This window comes from Telmatherina bonti, assembly GCF_933228915.1.
Source record: "Telmatherina bonti genome assembly, chromosome: 10".
NCBI lineage: Eukaryota > Metazoa > Chordata > Actinopteri > Atheriniformes > Telmatherinidae > Telmatherina > Telmatherina bonti.
The window spans coordinates 38,557,044-38,569,201 of record NC_136628.1 but is presented as its reverse complement, the minus strand read 5'-3'; the positions used below and the strand labels follow the sequence as shown (position 1 = coordinate 38,569,201).

General features: G+C 46.3%; 1 protein-coding gene across 1 annotated transcript in view; it reads left to right on the top strand.

Moving 5' to 3' along the window:
• LOC306761120 (uncharacterized protein) overlaps positions 1-10,612 on the top strand; it is a 14,276-nt gene extending 3,664 nt beyond the window's left edge. The window contains exons 2-7 of the mRNA XM_079247215.1: positions 2,374-2,528; positions 3,982-4,052; positions 4,721-4,805; positions 5,357-5,470; positions 5,555-5,669; positions 7,468-10,612. Coding sequence (XP_079103341.1) covers positions 2,379-2,528; positions 3,982-4,052; positions 4,721-4,805; positions 5,357-5,470; positions 5,555-5,669; positions 7,468-7,562 — 630 coding nt within the window. The 5' untranslated portion in view covers positions 2,374-2,378 and the 3' untranslated portion in view covers positions 7,563-10,612. The remainder of the gene's footprint in view (positions 1-2,373; positions 2,529-3,981; positions 4,053-4,720; positions 4,806-5,356; positions 5,471-5,554; positions 5,670-7,467) is intronic.
• The last annotated feature ends 1,546 nt before the right edge of the window (positions 10,613-12,158 follow it).

Here is a 12,158-nt window from a genome sequence, read left to right as displayed (position 1 = left end):
CAGACAGACAGACAGACAGACAGTCAGACAGACAGACAGACAGTCAGACAGACAGACAGACAGACAGACAGACTGACAGTCAGACAGACAGACAGTCAGACAGACAGTCAGACAGACAGACAGTCAGACAGACAGTCAGGCAGACAGACAGTCAGGCAGACAGACAGCCAGACAGTCAGACAGACAGACAGACAGTCAGGCAGACAGACAGACAGACAGTCAGACAGACAGACAGTCAGGCAGACAGACAGACAGTCAGGCAGACAGACAGACAGTCAGACAGACAGATAGACAGTCAGGCAGACAGACAGACAGTCAGGCAGACAGACAGACAGACAGACAGTCAGACAGTCAGGCAGACAGACAGACAGTCAGACAGTCAGACAGTCAGACAGACAGTCAGACAGTCAGACAGACAGTCAGACAGACAGTCAGGCAGACAGACAGACAGACAGACAGACTGACAGACAGTCAGACAGTCAGTCAGACAGTCAGACAGACAGACTGACAGTCAGACAGACAGTTAGACAGACAGTCAGACAGACAGACAGTCAGACAGACAGTCAGACAGACAGACAGACAGACAGTCAGGCAGTCAGACAGTCAGACAGACAGACAGACAGTCAGACAGTCAGACAGACAGACTGACAGTCAGACAGACAGTTAGACAGACAGTCAGACAGACAGACTGACAGTCAGACAGACAGTTAGACAGACAGTCAGACAGACAGACAGTCAGACAGACAGTCAGACAGACAGACAGACAGACAGTCAGGCAGTCAGACAGTCAGACAGACTGACAGACAGACAGACAGTCAGACAGTCAGTCAGACAGTCAGACAGACAGACTGACAGTCAGACAGACAGTTAGACAGACAGTCAGACAGACAGACAGACAGTCAGACAGACAGACAGACAGACAGTCAGACAGTCAGACAGACTGACAGACAGACAGACAGTCAGACAGTCAGTCAGACAGTCAGACAGACAGACTGACAGTCAGACAGACAGTTAGTCAGACAGACAGACAGTCAGGCAGACAGACAGACAGACAGTCAGACAGACAGTCAGACAGACAGTCAGACAGTCAGACAGACAGACAGTCAGACAGACAGACAGACAGACTGACAGTCAGACAGACAGTTAGACAGACAGTCAGACAGACAGACAGACAGACAGACAGACAGTCAGACAGTCAGACAGACAGACAGACAGTCAGGCAGACAGACAGACAGTCAGACAGACAGATAGACAGTCAGGCAGACAGACAGACAGTCAGGCAGACAGTCAGACAGTCAGGCAGACAGACAGTCAGACAGTCAGACAGACAGTCAGACAGACAGACAGACAGTCAGACAGTCAGACATACAGTCAGACAGTCAGACAGACAGTCAGGCAGACAGACAGACAGACAGACAGACTGACAGACAGACAGACAGTCAGACAGTCAGTCAGACAGTCAGACAGACAGTCAGACAGTCAGACAGACAGTTAGACAGACAGTCAGACAGACAGACAGTCAGACAGACAGTCAGACAGACAGACAGACAGACAGTCAGGCAGTCAGACAGTCAGACAGACAGACAGACAGACAGACAGACAGACAGACAGACAGACAGTCAGACAGACAGACTGACAGTCAGACAGACAGTTAGACAGACAGTCAGACAGACAGACTGACAGTCAGACAGACAGTTAGACAGACAGTCAGACAGACAGACAGACAGACAGTCAGGCAGTCAGACAGTCAGACAGACTGACAGACAGACAGACAGTCAGTCAGACAGTCAGACAGACAGACTGACAGTCAGACAGACAGTCAGACAGTCAGACAGACTGACAGACAGACAGACAGACAGACAGTCAGACAGACAGACAGACAGACAGTCAGACAGTCAGACAGACTGACAGTCAGACAGTCAGTCAGACAGTCAGACAGACAGACTGACAGTCAGACAGACAGTTAGACAGACAGTCAGACAGACAGACAGACAGACAGACAGACAGTCAGACAGACAGACAGACAGACAGTCAGACAGTCAGACAGACTGACAGTCAGACAGTCAGTCAGACAGTCAGACAGACAGACAGACAGTCAGACAGACAGACAGACAGACAGTCAGACAGTCAGACAGACTGACAGTCAGACAGTCAGTCAGACAGTCAGACAGTCAGTCAGACAGTCAGACAGACAGACAGACAGTTAGACAGACAGTCAGACAGACAGACCAGGATTCCTTGAACAACGGAGAACAGGATCATTTAACAGCAACATGAAGCGATCGACACGGTTATGATTGATTAGATGATGAATTTCTGATCGAAGGTTATTACAGATATTGATAATCCTGGTTCTTCTCTCCATGTTTCCAGGCAGCATGGACGGCGAGAAGGAGACCGCCGAGGAGAAGGACGAGGAGGCGATTGCGGGGTCCTCCCAGGCTCCTCCCATCATGCACTGGGAGGATCTGAGCCAGCGAATCGCTGAGCTGGAGAAGCAGGAGCAGGACAGGAGGGGAGGGGCAAAGGTCAGGGTTAGACTACGTTTCCCATCAGCCCATCTGGTCTGGTTTCCATGGAGATTCAGGTCACATGGTTCAAGTCCTGGTAGAACAGTCATCCATCAGACCTCAGACCACCAGAACCCCGATCCGACCCCAGACCACCACAACCCCGATCTAGACCTCCAGTACCCCGATCTGACCCCAGACCACCAGAACCCCGATCCGACCCCAGACCACCACAACCCCGATCCGACCCCAGACCACCACAACCCCGATCTAGACCTCCAGTACCCCGATCTGACCCCAGACCACCAGAACCCCGATCCGACCCCAGACCACCACAACCCCGATCCGACCCCAGACCACCACAACCCCGATCTAGACCTCCAGTACCCCGATCTGACCCCAGACCACCAGAACCCCGATCCGACCCCAGACCACCACAACCCCGATCTAGACCTCCAGTACCCCGATCTGACCCCAGACCACCAGAACCCCGATCCGACCCCAGACCACCACAACCCCGATCCGACCCCAGACCACCACAACCCCGATCTAGACCTCCAGTACCCCGATCTGACCCCAGACCACCAGAACCCCGATCCGACCCCAGACCACCACAACCCCGATCCGACCCCAGACCACCACAACCCCGATCTAGACCTCCAGTACCCCGATCTGACCCCAGACCACCAGAACCCCGATCCGACCCCAGACCACCACAACCCCGATCCGACCCCAGACCACCACAACCCCGATCTAGACCTCCAGTACCCCGATCTGACCCCAGACCACCAGAACCCCGATCCGACCCCAGACCACCACAACCCCGATCCGACCCCAGACCACCACAACCCCGATCTAGACCTCCAGTACCCCGATCTGACCCCAGACCACCAGAACCCCGATCCGACCCCAGACCACCACAACCCCGATCTAGACCTCCAGTACCCCAATCTGACCCCAGACCACCAGAACCCCGATCCGACCCCAGACCACCACAACCCCGATCCGACCCCAGACCACCACAACCCCGATCTAGACCTCCAGTACCCCGATCTGACCCCAGACCACCAGAACCCCGATCCGACCCCAGACCACCACAACCCCGATCCGACCCCAGACCACCACAACCCCGATCTAGACCTCCAGTACCCCGATCTGACCCCAGACCACCAGAACCCCGATCCGACCCCAGACCACCACAACCCCGATCTAGACCTCCAGTACCCCGATCTGACCCCAGACCACCAGAACCCCGATCCGACCCCAGACCACCACAACCCCGATCCGACCCCAGACCACCACAACCCCGATCTAGACCTCCAGTACCCCGATCTGACCCCAGACCACCAGAACCCCGATCCGACAACAGACCACCAGTTCCTGTTCAGATCTGTGATGTTGGAGGATTCGTCTGGTACAACCTCATTCTCTACATCAGAGTAATCACAGCGATGCTCCTGTCTCCCTGTAGAGGCCCGCGGCTCGGACGACGGACCAGGAAGAGGAGGAAGACGTCCAAAGGTGTCGACTTGTCTCATCACGGTAACCTCAGTTTCTAACTTCAAATGTCACATTTTATTCAAACGTGAAGCCAGAAGACAAAATTATAATCAATAAAATGATATTACAGACTTTTTCTGAAAACTATTATAAAAAAATTTTTTTCCACTTTTTGTTTTGCTCAGATTTATCAAACAACCTCAGCTGTAATTAAAAAAAAAACACATTTGTAAATATTCCAACCCTTTCGATGCTAGTTTTATGCCGCGTGTAAAATCATGTCATATATCTGGAATATTTGGTATTTATGATTAGAACTGGAGTTGATTGAAAACTTTGAGCAACAAAAAGTTGAAAAAATGTGAATCTGTAATGTTTTGTAGCTGATTTTGTTTGATGACGTTTTTGTCCACGACGCAACTGAAAGAGCAGCAAATGTGCGATGTTATACTGACCCCTAGTGTTAGAAATCAGAAGTGCTGTCCAGAAAGGACTGTTTATAGCAAAGCATCGGCGCATGCCGCTGCCGCCGGGGTGGCGGGCGCGCTGCCCTCTCAGTCTGCTAATGGCTGGCGCGAGGCAAACTGAGTGCTAGCGCTAAGGAATAGTTTCTCATTTATATGTCGGTTTTATTAACATGTTTACTTTATTGTGAATGAAACAACTTCAGAAGGAGAAAGAACAGTTTAGACAAACTTTTTATGTTCCAGACTTTATAACCACAGAAACCTGCAGCTGTGCTTCATCAACAAAAGCGACAGTGAGGAAGAGGAGGAGGAAGGAGCCGATGAAAAGGTTTTTATGTCTTACATTTATTATCTGGAAGTTGTTCTCTGTTAAAGTGAATTTTTCCGACTTTATCGTCAAATCAACAAAGTTTTCCAGTAAACGTCTGCTCCCTTACATGTTGCCATGGTTACAGCCGTTCATCCGCTAGGAAGCAGTGCTGAGTTCACTTCCACGTTATGACAGCAACTGGTAGCGGTAATGCACTGCTGGAAAGCTGTTACAACTGCTGAAAAAACTAAGAAAACCAGTTTGTTTTTAATATTCGCGTGGCTTCTCAGTTTCTGCATCATTGTCTTCCTTCTCTGGTTTGTTCCTCTTGTTGTATGTCAGTTTCATGTGTCAGTTACGCAATTTAGTTACACGTGTCAGCTACGCGCGTAAAGGACACGTGTCGGCACGGTTCCCCTCGCTGCTTTCCACGTAAAGTGACGGATCATTAAGACCCCGTTACAGGCGTAACCGATGCAGAAGATGTCCGACCTTCTGCGTATTTTTTTACAAACAGTAAACATGTGTCTGAACCTGACCTCTGACCTCTGACATCACTGTGCCTTCAGGTTCCAGCGGGAAGAGGACAAAATGGCTGCCATGCCGGCGGGCTGAAACAGGAAGTGGTGGCAGCTCTGAGAGCGCTGCGAGACGAGCTGCTGGCCGAACAGAAGGAGAAGGAGGTAAAAGAGACGGACGCTGTAGAGACGACGCAGATCTGGAGAGGTTGGAACTGAAAGGCGGCGCTCGCCGTGTGTGTGTTGCAGTGTGAGGCCGGCGGCAGCGTTGTCCAGCGGAAACATCTGGAACTCTGGCAGCTGCAGGAGGTGTCGGTCCAGCAGCTCATCAGCATGAGAGCGTCACTTCAACAGGAAGTTCACGGTACGACTGAAACCAGATCGTTCCGTCCAGATCTACAACCTTTGTTTGACCAAAACTTTAACGTTTTCTATGGAAGCCTGGAGGAGCCACGTGGCCGTCTTTACGCGAGTTTAATTCCCCTTAAAAATTATGTTCTAACAATTAAAAAGATTAAATCCAAAGTGGCTGCTTTAACGAAATAATTCCTCCACCATGTGTACGCACGTTTCTACGTGCTGATCCAGGATGGCCGTCCAGAGCGAGGGCGGGACTCCAGCTGAGACTATTTTATCACCTGGAGCCTCAGAAGAAGCTGATGTTTGTAAAACTGTGAACTTTTCTTTTGGTAAACGTAAATATGTCACGTCTGCCTCCTGTCCAATCAGAACCTTGAACAAACCTTGAAATCAGAACGAAACTTGGCAGACACCTAAAGCCCGGTGAAAATAGCGATATTCTCAGGTCCACATGCACGCCAATGCAAAAATGCCTCGACAACGCCCCCTAGAAACGCCAAAAATGGCCCGTGGAATGGGGTCTCAAAAGTTTAGTTTGACGTAAGACGACGAAATTCGGTACACGTCTACCACCTAAAGAAGACCAAAAAAGTCCGATCCGCACCAAAATTGATAGCATTAATATTTGGTAGGTCCTTAACACATTGTAATAAGTATTGTGTGTGTGTGTGTGTGTGTGTGTGTGTGGGGGGGGGGGGGGGGGGGGCACTTTTTTGGGGGGGGGAGTCTCGAGGGTCCCGATCGTCCACTTTGACCTTGGGCTACAAAATTTGGTACATACTTTTCGAGCAGAAAAGTCAATGAAACACGTATTGCCATGGCAACGGGGTGTCCACCATCTTGGCGTTTATGCCTATTTTATCACTTAAAGTGCATTGTGTTTGAACGAACTTGTCTGAGGGTTTTCATGTGATTGACTCAATCAGCAGGCTGCTTCATGACAAGATGGGGACCAAAAGTTATCCAAATCTTTCCAGTAGGAGAAATCATTTTACCATGGCAACCCATGGAAAAAAGCCTGCTCGCCATGAAACACGGTTTCCTTATATCTCTGCAGAAATACATTAATATTAATATTAATATTTGGTAGATCCAAAACACATTGAAACATGTTTTGTGGGTGGGGGGCACTTTTTCGGGGTGGTCCAAGGGTACTGATCATCCAGTTTGACCTAGAGCTACAAAATTCGGTATACACGTGTAACAGCCCAAGACGAGCATAAAAGTCAATGAAACACCTGTTACCATGGCCACAGGATATCCGGGTGGCATTTATGCCTATTTAGCACTGTGTGTGCATAGTTTTTGAACAAACTAGTTCGGGATTCATGCCATTGACTTTACACCTATCAGGAAGCTTTGTGACAAGTTGGGACAGAGACTTCGGCATGAGGCTCGGATCCGATGGATGCCGCTTGCAGCTTTAATTTTATTTATTTTCATGACTTTGTCAAAACAAGTTTTCAGTTTGACAGTAAAAGTTATTTTTTTGTCACAAGAGAGCGTGAGAGCGTGGAGCGTGGAACACGGCAGGCGCGGAGGAGCTTTTATCGACTCTGTCTTTATGCTAAAGAAGCGGCTGGAAACTCTGTCCAGCTTGCAGACTTGTTTACGTTGGAGGTTTACGAAGCTGCTTCCATCTTTCATATGACTGAAAGTTTGCTCTGCGTTTCTGCTCCACACAGAAGAGCAGTTTGTCCATCCGATGCAGCGGTAACGGGTGCAGCTTGGTCAGTTTTGGTGAAGGAAGCGTTGTTGCAAACGTCGTCAGAAACTCCTCATTTCATCTTTTATCTTTTCAGCTCTGAGCTCCGAACTTGTGGCCCAGCTGTTGGTCCGAGACCAGCTGAGGACCAAGCAGGACGCCATGCTGCTGGACGTCCAGGACCTGACCTAGCGACAGCCCTCTGGGACGCTCTGGGACCAATCCTGCCTGTCCAAAGCTTTACAGGGAAAACTAACAAGCCATTTATCAGCAGCCACTGAGAGGGAGATCCAGACCAACTGGAGGACGCTCTGATGAGGAGACAGGAAGAAATGATGATGAAGGAGCTCAGGTTTCTGAGATCAACATGTTTGTCTGATGGGCGCAACACATCTCTGCAGACTTTAATTCCTGGACTTCATGTGATTCGTTAACATTCATATTTTTATTTCTATTATGGGGCGTTTCCAGAGGATCTCTTCATACCGACGGTTTTAACCAGTAAGACCAGCAGAGACCTCAGAGACAACAGTGTTGTCAACCTTCAAAGTCTCACACGTCGGTTTTATCAGGTATTAAACTCAACTATTAGTCCTAAACGCGGCAGTTGGAGGTCTGAACGGTCCTGCATCGTCATGCAGCCGCGCTCGTTGGATGAGACGAGTGTCTCTGGACAATCACTGACGTCCTCGTGGTGACACAACGGATTCTGTGAAAGTGCCGTAGTGCATGTGCCAGGCCTGTAGGTGGCGCTGACTGGGAAAAGTTGTGAATGTAGAGTTTGCAGTTGTCGGAGTTGGTTTTTGGAAAGCTGCATATATGTTGTTACCATGGAAACAAAACTGTTCACTTTGAGGCTTCCAAAACGCTGATTCTACCTGAACCGAAAGTCCAAACGGTGAAAAAACACTTCAGCAGAAGAACTAAACTCGTTTCTCTGTAGATGTGATCTAAATGTAGTTGATCCAACCGGCTTTTACCAGTTTTTATTTATACTGTTGAAGTATAATTTCATTCAGACTTAAATAGAGTTAAGTTAAAATCTCATTAAATAGAGTGTGAATGTACGGCGTTCAGAAAGGCGAAACATTTTGGTTGGCAGGTAAAACACGCAAAAACAAAGAAATTAGTTTTCACAAGGTGGCGAACAACACAAACAAAGCTTGTTGTTTAGAACATTTCTGGCCATGGGCGTTGCTAGCAGTTTGGTGGCCCTGAACACCCCCCCCCCCCTTCCATGTTGTGTTTATTTCCAAACTAAATTCTTACCATTAACAATCAGGCATCAGTTTAATTGATGACTAACATGAGTCTTTAGAGGAAAATGTCTTACCATGAAAAAATCTAACAATGCTCATATAATTTATTTTAAATCCATTTAAATCCTTTAAAAGGGAGTTAAAAACGTGATGTCACTGTGAATAATAAACACATTTTCTGAGATAAAACCATTATATGGAGTAAAATGATGCAATCTGTGATGTAATCATTTCATTTTCTAGATTAACAGAAAAATCCAGATTTTTACCGCTCAGTAAGAAAGATCCGGTTCTGCTTCCTTACATACGTAAACACGGACGTCCGTGTCACATGTCGCACGTCGCCGCCATACATGCATTGTGTTTACACGGTTGTTACGGCTGGTTCACCGCTTCACCGTTTTGACAACTTGTCATAAAAAAGCAGAACTATTCTGACATTTACGTGACTGAAGAATCTTCCTGTTAATAAAGTCACACGAAGAATTCATCGTTGCTGTCCAACAAGAAACACGTCATCCTGAAACTAACTGGTCACATGTCAATGCGAACATGGCGTTTCCATGACACCATAAACCCCCGTCCCGACGTGTCTGCACAACGTGGAAACGTTTCTACGTGATCTAAGCGTTTCTATTCCCAGGTTTTACTCTGGGATTTAGGTTTTGCGCAGTTTTAGGAGGAATATAAACGCAGCAGGAACTCTGATGTAAAGCATAAAAACTATCAGAAACTTTATTAAATAAGGAGAAAAAAGTTCTTTTGGGGGAATTTGGTTCAATCGCTTCGCATTAATGCGTTTATTCTAACGGGCGCGTTCTGTACTCCTGCTTTATTTGGTGTTGGATCGCACACCGCTAGTTCTGCGCGTTAAATATATTTTCATCCTCACGGAAAACCTGAAATAGTTTTTCTGAACTTACCACAACGGATCAAATTATGACACAAAAAAAAAATCTGTCCAGTGTTGAAAACAAGCCGTGAGACAAAAAAATAATTTCTTTGTTCTTGCAGTTTGTCTCAACTTCAGACCTTAAAGTTGAACAGAAACCTGAACGGATGACGAGTGTTAACTGGAAATAATTTCACCTAAAGTGTTGATCAGTGGAAATATTTAGTTTCTGACAGAAGATAAGCGCTATTATTTCAGTAGTTTAACCAAACCAGAGCATTTTCATGGACAAAGCGCATCCAGGTTTCAGTGGTTTGTTTGACAAAGTTTGCTCAAAAATGATCAATTTATCAGTTTTTTTCTCTTTTAAACTTTACAGAAAACTACCTATTTATAACCCTTTTAAGTCAGTCAGATTAAGGGCTGTAACCTTTCTACTTTAAGTTTTATATGTTTATTTGTTTTAAGAACAATACACTTCTGCAGCGTTTAGCAAGATGAGCCATATTTAGATTTATTTTGTTTTCTCAAACAGAAAGAAGGAATTGCACCAAAAGGTTGTTTTGTTTAAGAAAAACTAAAAAAGGAAAGTTAAATAAGAAAACAGCAAGTTTTCAATCTTCTAAAACAATCTAAAGGTACAGGACCAAAGTTTTCTGGGAATTACTTTCTGTGCGCTGAACTGTTTAAGTAGCTTGTCATAAAAGCAGAACTTTATGTACTTCATGGCTCTTATCAGGTACTGTCATTAAATGTGCTGTTTACTATCAATACAAGGGAAAACTCCACTTAACTGTTTATGTTAATATATATAAAATATTGCTGTTATATTTGTTTTTCCGACTCACTGTTTAAAACATAAATAGTTCTAATATATCACTGGAATACATTTTTAAAAATTATGTTTTTACACAAGTATTTGGATTATTTGAGATTGATCATTGAGTGGTAAGAAGCAGATTGTTTTTTCTTGCAGGTGATTGTAAAGAAGCTAGCGAACACATTTCTGAGCTAGCTGCTTTGACATTTCAACAAAAGTTAAAAAAGCAGGCATCCTTTTGGATTTGTGGAATATAATTCAAAGGTGTCAGAAAAGGGATTTCTTGCCACTTTCAAGAGTATTTACAAATGTATTTAAAAATGTAAAAAGTTACAAATGTGCAAACATTAATTTTTAAATATATTCTGAGAGCAAAATGTTTTTTTTCTGTTTCTTTGCTTCCTAACTGGGGAAGTAAATTGTCTCATATTTTCTACAAACAGATGAAGCTTCCTAAAAGGTTTACCACTGCAACACAGCTAACGTTTTAGCTAACATAACTAGCTTGTGCTTTACTCGACAACTAATTTCCTTCATAAATCTTACATTTAGTATAACCATCCATCCATACTGCTGCTTATCCGATGTCGGGTCGCGGTAGCAGCAGCCTGAGCAGGGAATCCAGACTTCCCTCTCCCCTATGCTAGGCCAGGCCAGGCCAGTTAGCTCAGTTAGCCATTAGCTACAGGAAGTCTGCAGTTTGATCTCAGTCATCCACTATTAAAGATGCGACCTGGTTTATCATCATCGGGAAAAACAAGAGACATTTTTTGGTAAATTTGAAGTTTTCTTTATTTATTTAATTTGTTAATTTTTAATAATTGTCTTGTCCAGCATTTAAGCAGCAGACTGATGTTCTGGATGCTGTGTTCTGCTGAGCAAATTTATTTAGCCAAGAGGAGCTTTATAGATATAATGATCCCCTTGTATTTCTGGATTTTTATTTTATTTTTCTATTTGTTTTGGATAATAGCTTGTATTACAGAGTTTAAGTTGCTGGACCCGACCGGAAAGGACAGGAAAGGGGCAGAAAGAGAACAGAGAAGAAAACAGAGAAAGAGATCAATGCATACACGTATATAAACATACATACCCACCTACATACATATGTACACACACACACACACACACACACACACACACACACACACACACACACACACACACACACATATATATATATATATATATATATATATATATATATATATATATATATATATACATGATATATGAACCATTGACTGTCAGGAGGACCAGAAACTAGCAAGTTAAATCAGAAAGACAGAAAGAGAGCTTCCTGCTGTTAATGAATAAACTTGCTGGATGACTCGGTGACTGTGACACATGCAGAACATTCATGCAGAACATTTAGAGTGGAACGTGTTCAGAGAAGAGTGATCATGCCAATGTGACCCCGCCCGCCTAGGGCTAGAGGCAGGCCAGGAGAATCCAGAGACCCGAGTAACCGGCAGTCACCCCCAGGCACAGACCCTAACCACCCCACTCTGGAGCCAGCCATGCATCCGCCCAGGAGGTGGCGAAGGAGGTCCCCAACCAGAGTCCCCCGCAGTCAGGGGGAACAGGCCCCAGCAGGCCCAGGCCGGCAAGGACCGATCCCGCCAGGCACCGGGCAGACAGAGCGCGGGCCCCAGGGCCCCAAGAGCCGGAGAGAAGCCCCCCGCCCCTGCAGGCAGAGGACCAGGATCCCCAGACCGCCACCTAGCGGCAACCAGGTCGCAACCTAGTGCACCAGCCGCGCTCTCCAGGCACAAAACCCCCCCCTCCCCCCCAACCACACACACATATACATGCAC